The sequence below is a fragment of the Herpailurus yagouaroundi genome, unplaced genomic scaffold (genome assembly GCF_014898765.1).
Source record: "Herpailurus yagouaroundi ecotype Mexico unplaced genomic scaffold, PumYag 28, whole genome shotgun sequence".
Taxonomy (NCBI): domain Eukaryota; kingdom Metazoa; phylum Chordata; class Mammalia; order Carnivora; family Felidae; genus Herpailurus; species Herpailurus yagouaroundi.
The window spans coordinates 157,456,535-157,472,538 of record NW_024412376.1 but is presented as its reverse complement, the minus strand read 5'-3'; the positions used below and the strand labels follow the sequence as shown (position 1 = coordinate 157,472,538).

General features: G+C 39.4%; 1 protein-coding gene across 4 annotated transcripts in view; it reads left to right on the top strand.

Annotated features, from left to right (window-relative positions):
• Window positions 1–13,678, top strand: part of C1QTNF7 (C1q and TNF related 7) — a 104,387-nt gene extending 90,709 nt beyond the window's left edge. For all 4 annotated transcript variants that reach the window (XM_040487709.1, XM_040487696.1, XM_040487706.1 and 1 more), the window contains exons 2-3: window positions 6,487–6,732; window positions 12,691–13,678. In XM_040487709.1, coding sequence (XP_040343643.1) covers window positions 6,495–6,732; window positions 12,691–13,322 — 870 coding nt within the window. In that variant the 5' untranslated portion in view covers window positions 6,487–6,494 and the 3' untranslated portion in view covers window positions 13,323–13,678. The remainder of the gene's footprint in view (window positions 1–6,486; window positions 6,733–12,690) is intronic.
• The last annotated feature ends 2,326 nt before the right edge of the window (window positions 13,679–16,004 follow it).

The following is a 16,004-nucleotide window of genomic DNA, read 5'->3' as shown; positions in this document are numbered from 1 at the left end:
GAGTCATGATCTCACAGTTCATGAGCTCAAGCCCCACATCAGGCTTTGCACTAATGGCATGGAACCTGCTTAGGAGTCTCTCTCTCCTTTCTCTCTGCCCCTCTCCTCTTCATGCTCTCTGTCTTTCTCTCTCTCTCAAAATAAAAAAATTTTTAAAAATAAAAAAATAAATACATAAATAAATAAATAAATAAATAAAGCACAGTAATAAAAATGCTAGTATGTTCCCTGCATTCCAACTCATCTGGGTTTTTTTTTTTCACTTAGTGTTTTTTCTGTTATGGTAAAATATACATAACATAAAACTTACAATTTTTAAGTATACAGCTCTGTGGCAGCAAGGATACTTACACTGTTGTACAACCATCACACCATCATCTATCTCCAGAACTTTTTGAGACTTTGAACTCATTAAATATTAACTCCCACCCCACTCTCCAGCTGCTGGCAAGCACCATTTGACCTTCCATGTCTACAATTTTTACTATTCCAGATACGTCATGTAGGTAAAATCATGCAATGTTTGTCCTTTTGTGACTGGCTTATTTCACTTAACATAAAGTTTTCAAGATTCCTCCATGTTGTAGAATGGGTCAAAATTCCCTTTTAATGGTCGAATAAGATTCCATTGTATGTAGGTACTATATTGTGTTTATCCATTCATCCGCTAATTCACCTTTTTGCTGTTATGAATAATGCTATGATGAGAATGGGTGTGCAAATATCTGAGTCTCTGCTTTCAGTGCCTTTACATATATACCCAGAAGTAGAATTGCTGGATCATATGATAATTCTAGGTTAAGTTTTTTGAGGAATTAACTTACCGTTTTGCACAGCTGTTGCACCATTTTACATTCTACCAAGTATGTTTTTTTCCAGGTTTACTGAGATATAATTGACATATAACATTGTGTAAGTTTAAGGTATGCAATGTAAAAGTTTGATACATATATGTATTGTGAAATGATTATGGCAATAAGTTAGTTAACACATCCATCACCACACATGATTATCATTTTTCGTGTGCACTAAGAACATGCAGTAACATCTCTTCTCTTAGCGACTTTCAAGCATGCAAGAGAGTATTATTAACTACAGACACCATGCTGCACATTAGATCCCCAAAACTTATTCAGCTTGTAACTGAAAGTTTGTATATTTTGACCACCATCTCCCCATTTTCCCCACCCTCCAGCCCTGGGCAACCACCATTCCACTCACTGTTTCTATGAGTTCAGTGTTTTAGATTCCACATATAAGTTAGATCGTACAGTGTTTGTCTTTCTCTGACTTCTTTCACCTAGTATATTGCTTTCAAAGTTCATCCATGATGTCACAAGTGACAGGATTTCCTTCTCTTTATGGCTGAATAATATTTCATTGTATATATACCACATTTTCTTTATCATTCATTTGCCAGTGGATATTTAGGTTGCTTCCATGTCTGGATTATTGTGAATAATGCTGCAATGAACGTGGGAATATAGATAGCTCTTTGATATCCTATTTTTTTTTTCTTTTGGTTATATACGCAGGGGTGGGAGACCACTGCCAAGGATCTTTTTCTCTGTGTTCTCTTCTAGAGGTTTTCCAGTTTCAAGTCTTATATTTAAGTCTTTAATCCATTTTTAGTTGATTTTTTGAGTGGTATAAACTAGTGATCCAATTTCATTCTTCTGCATACAAATACACAGCTGCCCAACACCATTTTATTGAAGAGACTATTCTTTCCCCAGAAAGTATTCTTGGCTTCCTTCTCAAATATTAGTTGACTGTATATACATGGGTTTTTTTAATAAGTAAAAACATGCTATTTACGAAGAGATCTCAACCAGTGGACACATTTTCTAAAAGTTCAATTTTTGCAGTGATTTATTCAGTATTTCTCCAAGTACTTTCATGATGAGTTTAGCAAGAACAAAGGGTTCTATCACTAAAAATCTTAGAAAACACTACATGCTACATTCCTGCCTTACACATTCAAAACACATTTTTGACATAAAGAGTGTGAAATCTATAGTACCGTAAAGTAAATATAAGTTTCAAAAACTGAAAACCTGTTACTTTATAATCCCTACAGAAAAATAGGATACATTAGCATCCCAAGACAGATCTGCACAAGATTAACAATATTTCCAGAGCTTTGATTTTCTCACTCCAAAGGAGCGTGATGTGGGAAAAAATACATTTTAGCACATATTCTACATAAATTTGCATATTCAATGTAATTCTTCAAAATACTTTGTATGAGGCATGACTGCAAATGTGTATGAGGTTTCTTTTTGTAGTTTTGAAAAAATGATCTAAAATTGGAGTGTAGTATACATTGAGTTGTATACTTAAAATTGGTCCAATTTATGGTGTGTAAATTAAATCTCAATAAATCTGTTAAAACATATTATAATGTTTATAAAACCATGACCCACATAGTGCAGTCCCAGCCAAAATAACCAAATCCACTGCAACCCAGTGGGACAGTGGGCAAAGGATAGATTATTCAATATAAGGTGCTGAAAATATACAGCTAGATCCCTACCTCACACTTTTTATCAGAAACATTCTAATGGGTCAAAGATTAAATGTGAACAAATGAAACAACAAAGAAACTGAAAGTGGGAGAATTTTTTTTTAGTATCGTGGAGTGAGGAAGGCCTTTTAAATGGAATAAATTGAACTTCAAAAATGTTTTTATAATAAAATTTTTTTTAAATTCATGAACAAAATACAAAGGCAAACTGGGGGAAGCTATTTTCTGCTCATATCATAAACTATGTACACACACACACACACACACACACACAGTGACTTATTGTACTGTTGCTTATACAACAATGAAAATATCCCAAAAATCCATCAGTAGGAGACTGGTTAAATGTAACACAACCATATAGTGGATATTCTATAGTCACTAAAAAAAGGATGAGGCAACTCTACCTGCTGATAACAGAAAATCTCTTAGCTACCTGAAAAAGCAAGATACAGAAAGTTGCATATTTTTTGCCAAAGTGGAGAAGAAGACACACAAGAAACTAGCAACAATGATTGCCTCTAGAGAGGAGGACTGCATGTCTGGAAGACTGGGAGGAAGGGAGAGATTTACTTCTCATTGCGTACCCTTTTTTAATTTTATAAATGTGCATGTTCTATCTGTACCAAAAAAAGGTAATTATTTAAAATATTTCTAAATACTTAGACTATGCAAAATTGAAACAACTGAAGTCTTTTGTTTGTATTTTTAAACACTGTGAGAGGGACCCACAGACCCCTTGAATATTTAAGTTCTTTTTTCTCTTTCCCTTACAATATTCTCATATTCCATTCTCCCATGTTTTTCATTTAGTTTTTCATAAAACACATACCTCACCCCGCCAAAAAAAAAACACAAAACAACAACAACAAAAAAAACTTCTCTGTCCACAGCGTGAGTTTTTTGTGCCAAACACTGTTCTAGATGGTTGTATAAATCAATGACTAAGACAAAAATCCCTGCTGTATGCCCTCATCCCTTACGTTCCATCAGATGGAGATATACCATATTTTTAAATCATAATAAAGGTAATAATAATCTAGTGAGTTAGAAGATGGTGGGTACAAAGAATATAAAACAATAGAGCAGAATGAGGGGGGTGGAGGTATGAGATGGCAGATGGCAGATGGCAGATGGCAATGTTAAATACAGTGTAAGAATTGACTTCAGGGAGAGGTTGGCATTTGAGCAAAGACTCAAAGAGGGAGATGAGTGAGTGAGACATGTAGACATCTCGGGGAAGAGAAGACAGAGGGAAGAGACAGCATGAAGGCCCTAAGGCAGAACATTCCTGGTGTCTTTGGGAGACACCAAGGCATCCTGAGAGACTGGAGCTGGAGAGAGGGAGAGAGAGTAGCGGAGGATGAAGTTAGGGAAGTAAGGAGGGTGGGTGCCCAATCCAGTAGACTCTTGAACCATGTACCATGAGACTTTTGGCTCTTAAGTAAACTGAGGAAACATGGCAGGGTGATGCCATTGTAGTTTTCTATTATAACCCACACCCCTTTGTCGTCCTATAAACTGAGTCCCGAGACTCAAATGGCCAGTTACCACCACTTTGTCATTATGTGTCAGGCAGCACAACACATTGTTCCTCAATTCTGATGAGGACTCTTAATGGATAATCATTTTGAGAGCCTTTCAAAACTTCTAATTGGGGATGCTTCCAGCATTTAGACTATCATACAGACAATATTCTAATGCATTTGTCAATGAAAGGCAAACCATTTGTTCAATGAATGCGTCTGTTTCAATTGTATTAAGTTTTTACCTCCTTTGAGCACCTTTTTGCCTGGCTATTGGAAATATTAATATCCTTTCTTCCAAGCACATGTTTAGAATTTATGCTTCTTATATTCACCATAACCTGGACCCTTACCCCAAGCTTCTTTGTAGACTGATCCCTGACTATTGGCGTGTTTGTGTTTTCAGCTTCTCCATCATAATGTCTGAGAAGCCACTGCCCACAGTGCCTTCTCTCCAAGTAATTTCAAGTTCATCTTAGAACCAAGTCCTGGTCTCAGCTATAGGATGCCATCCCATGTCTCTTTAAACATTTAAACTTTTATGAGTATCTCCTATGAACATGTTCTATTCTTTCAAATTCTTTCTCAAAGCCTCCTCTCATCCATTTTTTACACAAAAAAAGGCTAGCAATTTCATCATCACAGTTTTGTTTTAACTGTGGCAGGGGTATGGATAGAATGTTCTTTCATTTTCTATCATCTGGGACACCTTTGAAAAGGCTGGTATCTTTATCAGATCCACCGGGCTTTTCAGAAAGTGCCTTCATCCCAGTTGAGCAATGGAATCAGTAATGTTGAATTTGTGCTCTATTATAAGCAGACTGTGCACAGCAAAAATGTTCTCCTGGATGTGGGGGAGGGAGAACGGTGGGGAGAGACACTGGTGACGTGGAGATTTGGTGAAGGATACAGGGCCTATATCTGGGTAAGTTGCTTCAGTTTCTCACTAATAAGATTTCTAGGAATAGACTTATTTTGAATCACATGTGCACGCTGTGTTTTTCTCAATTTGTCATTCCTATGCTCTGGCAAATTTCTAGGTCTAATTCCAAGATGTTGCAATTTCCCCATGGGTATCATAAAACTGGTACAGTGCGCCTGGTTAATTTTCTGATGTGGCTGTAAGAAAGCAAGGAAGCCCCATCCGATTGCTTTTTTTTACATTTCATGATTATTTCCTTTGGGCGGGTACATGCCAGGCATATACGTCAAGCGATGTTGAGATTTCTTATTAAAGCACAGGTCCCGCTACCCCAAAACTATTCATTTGCACTGCCCTAAAACCACGTGCATACATTCTCCCATCCAAGAAGCTGCTAATCCTAGGGACCGTTTAGCCTAGAAAGTCAGGTGTCCCAGCCCATATGGCCCACCCCTCAGTTTATATGCCAAACGTCATGCTAATAAACGATCCGTCATTCTCAGGATCCTGTTTGTGGAGGGAAAAACCAAGTCCTATTAGACCACAACTAAAGAGACCTGTTGTCTGCCTCCCTAGGCACATGTGACACCATGCATGGTTTAATTTCACTCAGCTCTTTAATTGAGCCCTGGTGCTAACAGCTTAATGGTTCACCAGGGCATTGTATTCTGCAGATTTTAAATTAAAGTTTGAGCCCCCCCCCCTTAGGACATGCACAGTACTCCAATTAACACTAATTGGTTTTACACATGATTATCAAGTGAAAAACATGGTTTTCCTGAAAATGCCACTTCTTTTCTCCTGCTTACAAAAACCCACAAATTCTAAGAAAACGACCATGGATGCATGCCAAGACTAGATATAAGGATGCCTAGCATCGTGTTTATATTGGCAGAAAACTGGAAGGAAATGTCTACAATGGAGAATTGTGTACACAAAGAATAGTACAGAAAATGCAACATTTTTTAATGTTAAGAATAATTTTTGACATGGGAGGATGTTCATGATGTATCGTAAAGGGAAAAAAAAGTTGGAGACATACAGGAGGGGCATGATATCATTTTCCTCCACAGCATAGACAGAAAGACCAGAAGGATGTCTGTATCAAAATGTAAAGAATAATTATCTCTAGTGGTGGGAATATTGTTGATGTTTCTCTTATTCGTTTGCATTTCTAATTTTCTAAAAATAATGCATTATTTCTGCAAGAAGAAACCATCATTTTTCAAAGTCCGTCATCGAGCCTACAGGAAAAAAAATGCAACAAGTGGCTTTATTTTGAATTTTTTTTAACCCTTCATCTCCACCAACCCTTGTGTGGGACACTGAGAACCCTCTATCAGTAATGTGTTAATAGTTTCCAACGGAATTACGAGAGGTGACTGAGGTTTTATACATGCGTGGAGAGGCGAGCGCTGAAGTACGCGGTTGCCAATGCCCGCCCTCATGTTCATTTATGCCAAAACTACCACCTGAGAGGGTGGATTTATGTCCCTGTGTTTCTTTTCCAGAGCCAAAGATGTTTATCTTGCTCTATGTTACAAGTTTTGCCATTTGTGCCAGTGGACAGCCTCGGGGTAATCAGTTCAAAGGAGAGAGCTACTCCCCAAGATATATCTGTAGCATCCCTGGCTTACCTGGACCTCCGGGACCCCCTGGAGCGAATGGTTCCCCGGGGCCCCATGGTCGGATCGGCCTTCCAGGACGAGATGGTAGAGACGGCAGGAAAGGAGAGAAAGGTGAAAAGGGGGCTGCAGGTAATGAACGATGAAGTGCCATGAAACACCCCTCGTTCACCCACCCACCCTCCCCCGCCTTAAACCGCTTCCCTTCTCTGTTGCCTTTTCTAATGGGAATTGCTCCTGAAATCCCTTCTCTATTTCACCTTCCTTAATCATAATAATGTGTTGAGCCCTTACTATGCTTTAGATACCGCTCTGAACTCTTTACCTACACCTTATTTTATGGCAATGACAACTCTTTCGGTTATCCCATTTTACAGATGAGAACACAGAGCAATAACATGGTTAAATTAATTACTGAAGACGGAAGTTCACTGCTAGTGACCGGCAGAGCTGGACTCAAACACTGATGATGCCCGTGGCCACGGGGCTGTTATAGCTAGCAAGCAATGGCTGGATGTGCGAGGGCATGGATGGATAGACAGACAGATGGACAAGGAAGAGAAATGGACAGACGAAGCAGAGGCAGGAATTAGGAGCCAAAAGCACAGATGCCATCCTGACCTGTACTAAATATCCTGAGCAAAGCTGCATAAAAGACTTCTAGATTTTATTTTTCACAGATGAAATGGCAATAGCACTGTTTAGCCCACCTTTCGTAGCTCATCTCTTTCCGTCCTGTCCTGTCCCAGCTAGAAAAGTACATTCGTATCACTCTTAACAGCAACACAATTGCTCCCTACTACTTCAGGAATGTTTACTTTTTTTTCCCCCCCACAAATACATTGGCCCAGGAAGATTGCCAGACTCTGCAATCCTTCAGAGTAAACCGAATTGAAAGTCTAGAGAAGCTGGGTTAACTCTAAAAGAGGAAGCGATTTGGCATCAATCTTTAAAAACAAGTTTCCGAGTGTAAAGGCTAGGACAAAAGACAGGAAGAGAAAAGTCAATTAGTCTAAGAAACATGTCTCTATCTAGTCATTGCCCCTGATTTACTGGTGTTACGTGAAATAGCAGCATAATATACATGCAAGTTACTGGATAATAATTCATTTCTGAATTTGTCCTGCAGAAAATACTTGGAAAATCAGTAGCTACCGAATGTGTGAATATTGTTCAATATTAGATGAAAAACCTTTAGGTAAAGGTTCAACATCAGATAAAGAACCTTTAATTTGGAGCTTACATCTTAATCTATGGTGACACCTATGACTACAACTTACCACTGTGTCATGATCACGAATAGCCTTGAAATCCTGTAATAATAACAGGACCGTCGCTACGTATGACCAACCCTTTTAGTTTCTTTACTGTGTCTGGAAGCAATAATGTAGTGTTTCCACAAGCATGTATTGGAGTCAGTCTGATTGAGGCTTAGATCTTGGCTCCTTCAATTACTAACTTAGTATCCGTGGACCAACAACCGCTTGAAGCCTCAGTTTCCTCATTTGTAGATTGGGAGTAGTAAGGGTGATTGTGACAGTTAATAATACAATAATACACGGAAAACACTCAGTAGGGTTACTGCCATCTGGTAAACACTCAGTAAATGTTAGTTCTTATTACATATCACACAGTGATCTGCAAACATGAGTCATAGCTAACTTGTTGAATATCCAAACTCATGTAATAAACTCGAAATGGGTGCTCAGTTTCATTAAGTAGTTCTGATATCATTTAAAAATACACATGTGGAGAGGTGCCTGGCTGGCTCACTTGGTGGAGCGTGAGACTCTTGATCTCAGGGTTGTGAGTTTGAGCCCCACATTGGGTGTAAAGATTACTTAAAAAATAAAATCTTTAAAAATATAAGTATGTAGAGGGGCTCCTGGGTGGCTCAGTCAGTTGGGCATCCGACTTCGGCTCAGGTCATGATACCACGGTTCGTGAGTTTGAGCCCCGCGTCGGGCTCGGTGCTGACCACTCAGAGCCTGGAGCCTGCTTCCGATTCTGTGTCTCCGTCTCTCTCTGCCCCTCCCCCACTTGTGCTCTGTCTCTCAAAAATAAATAAATGTAAAAAAACACATTTTTTAAATATAAAAGTATGTGGATATGCATTCAGATTAAATTGAATGTTCATAATTATTACAAGGTTAACCATATGAGGTCAGCTACACCTCCGTATTCATGGGTACACCCAAGCATTGTCCTTCAACAAGCTTCTTGTGTACCTGTTGTTACCCAGTATTATTCCAGACCAGTGTTTTTCAACCTCTATCCTAATGATATTTCAGGCCAAATAATTATTTACTGTGGGATGGATATCCTATGCATTAGAGGACATTTAGCAGCATCCGACTAGCTGCCAGTGGCACCCCCACCAACTGTGACAACAAAAATGTCTCCAGACGTTGCCAACTATCCCTTGGTGGGCAGTGTAAAATCGTCCCTGGTTGATATTACTGTTCTAGACAAGAAGAACACAAACATGAATAAGACATTGCCTTGATAAACATTTGGGTGTGGAAGGCCAATATAGAAACATATAATTACAATATTCATCATCATCATCATCATTATCATAGCCATTTATTAAGAACTTACTACATCGGGAATTTTACATTTAATACTTAATGTTTATCATAAGCCTATTAGAAACCATTATAATCAGCAATAATTGTGTTACAATGAAAAAATTGAGATTTGGAAATAAAATGACTTTGCGAACCTGAGATTATTTAATTCCAATATGCACACATACACACATAAGGATTTAGAACATCTAAGAAAGGTAGGAATGCCTTTGTGATCATTTACAAACAACAGTAACAGAGCCCTGGTGTTTTGGGGATAAGCTGTTAATGCATCTGAAACTGGGCACAACATGGCTAGTAGTCTTTGATTCTTCTTTCCCCTTTAATGACACCACAAATGTCTTCTCCTTCATGTGCCCTTGGTAAACATCCCCACCACATCCATCCCAACCAAGCACAAGCAGAATCAAGCATATTTTTGCTCAACTTCTCTACCTTAAATTACAAATACAGAGCTTATCATACTGAATTAGAAACTTTCTATTAAAAATATGTCTCCTTCACTGGTCTATCATAATTACTGTTGTAGCAGAATAGTACCATTTAATTTAATCTGAATGCACATCCATATAAATATCTTCAGATAGCACTGGAATCACCTCATGAAACCAATCATTCTAGTTTCTTATATGGCTTTGGATATTCATGAACTTAGCTATGACCCATATTTGCAGATCACAGTGTAATATGTAGTAACAGCTAACTTGAGGGTGAAATAGGTGTCATTCATATCAATGTCCCACTCAGTCCCTAGCATAGTGCCTAGCATGTAGTAGATGATCAATCAATATTACACAGTTTAGATGTATGTATGCATGCACACACAAACCCTGGGATGGATGGATGGATGGATGGATGGATGGATGGATGGATGGGAGAAAAAAATAACACCGAAGAAGAAATCTTTGTAAGCCTATTTCATGGAGAACTAAGAAATCCTTTCTCTCCAAGTGTTAGTACCTAAACATAGACTAACCAGTACTCCATAATTCTCCCTCTACGTAAGCATATGTCTAACTAAATAGGAAGAGGGAGACTGATTTATCCCTTCTTTCCATTATTCATTAATTGGCCATTAGCACAGGTGAAAACCCTTCATGCAAATAGGAAGAATTACTTCAAGCTAATACAGCTCATCTCTGATTATCTAATTCAATAACTATAGAAACCCAAACACTGAGATGGTAAAGATCTTTCCATGGCTAGCATTGTAAAATTGCATTTGTGGTTTTGTCTCAAAGAATTTTCAATAGGATGAGGCCTTAAGCAACCTAGTCCAACACCTTCATTTCAAGGACTGAGAAACAAGTCAGAGAGATGAAGCCCCTTCTTCAAATTCACGTAATGAATCCATGGATGAACTAAAGTTTGCTGGTCTGCTGAGCCACTGTTGACTGCTTTTCTCACTAGGTTTGGAGTGGATTTAAATCCAGTTCTTCATATTGAAGCATTTGAAACACAGACAAGTGACTTGCCAAAGTCATAGAGACAGGAGGATCTGAGTACATAATGAAATTTAATAGTCAAAATTGTTGCTGATGCCAAAAAGTTTTTCTATTATACATCCAAGGTCACTCATGACCTTCACTCATGAAGACAGCAAAAGTTAAGCTCCTATTGAAGATAAAAATAACAATTTAGAATTTGTGGTCCTTGATTCAAAAGTAAATTTAACATAAAATTGTATTCATATTTTATTTCTACCAGAAAGAAGCAAACATTGAAGGCCACTATTATGGCCTTATTTCAAGAAATCAATACCAGAGTATATTCTGGCTGGAACCAGGGGAATTTCAACTTCACAACAAAAGCCATCTAGAGCTTTAGGACAGTTCTGTGATCAGTAATGATACTGATCCCAGTCACCAAAAAAAGGGGTTTCGTTCATTATTAAAATCTTTGGTGCATCATAAATTGTTAAACAACCTCTTTCCAAAACTATTAAAACAAAATACTGGATGTTTTAAGAGTAAAGCATTCATTCTAAAATTTTCATTATCCAGAACATTTCGTGCCTAAATTTGTCAAACTGAAAATTAATTAAACTCATATACTGGTGTGCATGTAATTTTCAAATAAAAGGTACCAAAGCACTATCAAGATAAAAATGTTCAACTTAATAAAGTTCCCGAAAGCAAATACATAGTTAAGAGTGAAAGTACACAGTATATCCATAATATATTTTCCCTGACTACAAAAGTCCTTCATGAATTTCCTATAATTTGGATATTTTTGAGGGTGTATCATTATACAAGCACTATCTATGGAACGGATTTGACTATAAAAATTAAAGGACATTTTTATGCTATTAAGTCACTGTTATTATATATACGGTTTAAAAATTAAATAGATGTTGCTTATCCCTTTCAACCGACGATCACAAGTTCTCTGCATTTAGCCTTTGGTTGATCTGTAGATGTAAAGATTTGGACAAACAGAAAATATTTCACTGTGGTGATTTTGAATTTGTTGAAATCCTTTCACAGATATTATGTCTTTTCTATATATAAGGAGACCCAGAGAAATTAAGGGACTTGCCTAAAATGATACAACCATTTAGCTGCAGAGCCAAACAGAATTTAGGATTCTTGATTCCAGCCCCAAAGGTAAGAGGCACTTTGATGGAGGGGAAGCATCATTACACTAAGACTTGGATTCCAGTCCTAGCTTGCTACAGAAGCCAGTTTCTCCACCTCTCTGGGATTCGATTTTCTCCTCCAAAAAAGAGCTACTGCATAGCGGTGGCATCACTATTTTTCAGTTATTGTAGCATATTGAACCCTCACTATGTGGCAGGTGCTCTTTATACTCGAGCTGCTGCCCTGGGGAGATGCTCAGGCTCCAGAGTCAGGCAGGCATGAGTTCAGATCACAGATCCATCACGTACTAGCTTTGTTCCCTTGAGCAAACCAACTTCTCTGTAGCTCAGTCTCCCCATCTGCAATGGAAGTAATAATTCCTAACTCATAAAGTTGTTGCAAGTCCTAAAGAAGCCAATGCCTGTCAATAAAATGCTGTCCCTGGTACATAGTAAATGTTGAGTAAATATGAGCTCATCTAATTTTGATTAATTATTTTATTATTAAAACTAATAGAAGTAGGGCGGGACATGAGACTAAATAACCTCTAAGGACTCATCTGGCTCTGTCTGCTCCCATGACCCCACTCTGGAAAATATCATTATGCTCAATTGAATTTCTCCTGTGGTGACAAATACTGTATGTGACTGATTTAGTTGCAGATGATCCATCACCAAAATAGCACTTAAATGATTTTTCATATACTCAGGAAAATTCACCTGAAATTCTGATGAAAATCTTCTATTTCTATTTTAATGCATCAGTGATTGTTTTTAAGAGATGCATCAGTATTTAGTAGTGTCCTATTGAAAGTTGGCTGGAGAGACAAATTTAGGGTGTGCTGGCACTGTGTGGACATGCTGTTTGTGACTGTATATATCTAGAGGAACTATTAAATAAGCTGTAAACTCTTTTTAAAGGTTTGAGAGGTAAGACTGGACCACTGGGCCTTGCTGGAGAGAAGGGGGACCAAGGAGAGACTGGGAAGAAAGGACCCATTGGACCAGAGGGAGAAAAAGGAGAAGTAGGTCCAGCTGGGCCTCCTGGAGCAAAGGGGGACAGAGGAGAGCAAGGGGATCCAGGGTTGCCTGGAGTTTGCAGATGTGGAAGCATCGTGCTCAAATCCGCCTTTTCTGTTGGCATCACAACCAGCTACCCAGAAGAAAGGCTACCGATTATATTTAACAAGGTCCTCTTCAATGAGGGAGAGCACTACAATCCTGCAACAGGCAAGTTCATCTGTGCCTTCCCAGGGATCTATTACTTTTCTTATGATATCACATTGGCGAATAAGCATCTGGCAATCGGGCTGGTGCACAACGGGCAGTACCGGATAAAGACCTTTGACGCCAACACTGGGAACCATGATGTGGCTTCGGGGTCCACGGTCATGTATCTGCAGCCAGAAGATGAAGTCTGGCTGGAGATCTTCTTCACCGACCAGAACGGCCTCTTCTCAGACCCGGGTTGGGCAGACAGCTTGTTCTCTGGATTTCTCCTGTATGTTGACACAGATTATCTAGATTCCATATCAGAAGACGACGAGCTGTGATCAGGACTGTCGTCCTGAATGTTCCAAGATTTTTGTGGCAGACACTTTGACTTAATCTGGGGCCTTGGAAGGTGGAGGAATCAGCAATGAGATCCAAAGAGACTCCCACTCAGATTCCAAAGCATTTACAGAAAATTCTAGCAGAATCTATTAAAACAAGATGAACCACCAAATGGTTGAAACCACACCAAGATGAATTATATGAAACAATAACCCCAGATAAGAATCCTCCTGAAAGCAATGGTCATAAATATTTAAGCAAATTAAAGACAATGTTAACAAATTTCTGTTAAACTCCCTGAGTGATAAAATCAGCTGGCAATGATATTGTCTCATTAAATATTCATAAAATTACACTTTTGCTTGTTACTTAAGAGAATCATCACACCCCAGAGTCTTTAACAGTTCTCAAAAGTCAAAAACTAAAGGTAAGAGATACTAAGTGATTGCAAGTAAGCAAAAGTGATAGCTTTCCTTTTTTTGTTGTTATGCGTTCCTTCGTGCTCATATCTGTATTCACTCAACAGCTCTTAAATACGCCTGTGTGAGTCAGACACTGAGGTGCTAGGTCAGATCTGATCATGAGTTTGGACAAAAGCTGTGCCTTCATTCGGCTGGTGTGTGAGGAGCATGCTGTCACAATTCAGGGAGATGAGCACCTGACCAACAGACTGACTCCAAGCTGGACATACATGGGAGCCGCTCTTCCTGGGGACGGGGGCCAGAGAAGGTTTCACACGTGGAAAAACACTAACCATGCTAAGTTGTGTGTGTTTAAGGAAGTGGGAGGGATACGAAAGAAACAAGGAATTCTGCAGCTGCATTTACCCCATCCCATCCTCGAAACACGACTGGTATTCTCAATCAGAAAAGGGTGGAAAACCCAGAGATAAAGGGGACCTGGGAAGGGTAATGGAAATGAAGAGAAACAAGTTACTGAGATCAGCCAAGAGGTCATTCTCCTAAATTTGTTTAGCTTGATGGTTTCCAAGACAATTATTATTCCTCTTAGCTTGCACATGAATGAGGACACTACCTTACATTGGTGGGAAGCATTATTTCTCATGGATTTCCGAGGTATTGAATCCAAATAAAAGTGAAGCGTATGTGCACTGATTTATAGTGAAACGGTGGCAGTGAACAGGAGGAGGAGGGAAAGAGACCAGACGTCTGAGCAGGTAACTGTCGCTTCCAAGCCTCATGGCCCCTGCAGTCCTGCTGTCCCTGGGGGACATGATTCCACATGATTTTTCATGATTTCTACTGACAGTGATAGGATTCCCTTACTCTCTTTTTGGTGGCTTCTTTTTTTAATGTTTATTTATTTATTTTTGAGAGACAGCAAGGGGGGGAGGGGCAGAGAGAGAGGGAGAGAGAGAATCCCAAGCAGACTCTGTGCTATCAGCACAGAGTCTGACAAGGGATTCAAACCCACAAACCATGAGATCATGACCTGAGCCAAAATCAAGAGCCAACGCTTAACTGACTGAGTCACCCAGGCTTTTTGGTGGCTTCTAATTTTTCTTCCATGCTTTCTCTCTTTGCTCACTCAGTAAACGTTTGTAATGCCTCCTATGTGTGAGTCACCGAACTGGGTTCTGTGAAGGTAGAGGAATACCAAGGTAAATCTGTCACAGCCCCCTGCCACCACATGTCTAAGGATACAAGAAAGGAAATGACATGTGTACACATAGACAAAATACCAAGAATTCTAGAAACGAACGGGCTAAAATATGCTAAGTTCTAAACTGGACATAGAGACCAATGGTCTGGAAGAAAAACTGAGGGGGGCAGGTGTAAAATTGAGCGGTGAGAGAGGAGGCCTGGAGAAAATCTCTTCCACCCTCTGGTCCTTCAGTGGTAGGTGGGACTTGGAATAGCCAAAGTGGGGACAGCGGTGACAATGGGGACAAAGCATGAAAGTGAGAACAGAGACCCAGAAGAGCCTCAAATGCCAGTGTGACGATGGGGGACTTCATTTATGAGGAACCCTGGAGCCCCTGTGTGCCCCAGAGCTGGGCGCTGCCCTTATCAGCAAGGACATTTGCCGTGATCAAGCAGCTGTGCACAAGGAAATGCTCGCTTCTGTCATCTCCAGACGTATCTCCCATCATCCTCTTCCGCCTGCCTTGCTTTGCCCACTTGTTGGCCTCCATCTGAGTCAGGACACAGGTCTGGAAGGCTAAGGGCAATGAAAGTATACAAAGAAGAGAAAGCAAAGGTGGTTTGAGATAGTCACCTCCCTCTAGATAACAGCTTAACCTGGAAGGCCAGGCTACAGAGGGTAAACACAGCCAAGAGCAGAAGCTGATCTGGGGATCATGAAACTATGGGCCCTTTGAAGACAGTGGGATGTGCTGGAAAAACTGGCAATGGAGGAGTTATTGCAGACAGTCGTGAGCTACAAGGTTGTTGTGTAACTGAGAACTTTTGCTGATCGTGATCCATTAATGCATTCATTTTTTTTCTGGACGTTGTTTACTTATCTTTTAAATGTTTCTTTCATTACAAAGCCTATTTTGAGTAGCTTTCTTAAACGCATGTTTCTTCAGCTGGTTCTAGGCCCAGAGATGAACTTTATTTTGAAATATCTGGTGGGATGGTGATGGGGATCAGAGAGCTTAAGTAGGAAGCAAAAGGGTATTTTGGTTTTAAAAGGAAAAACTCCTTAAGCAAACATGG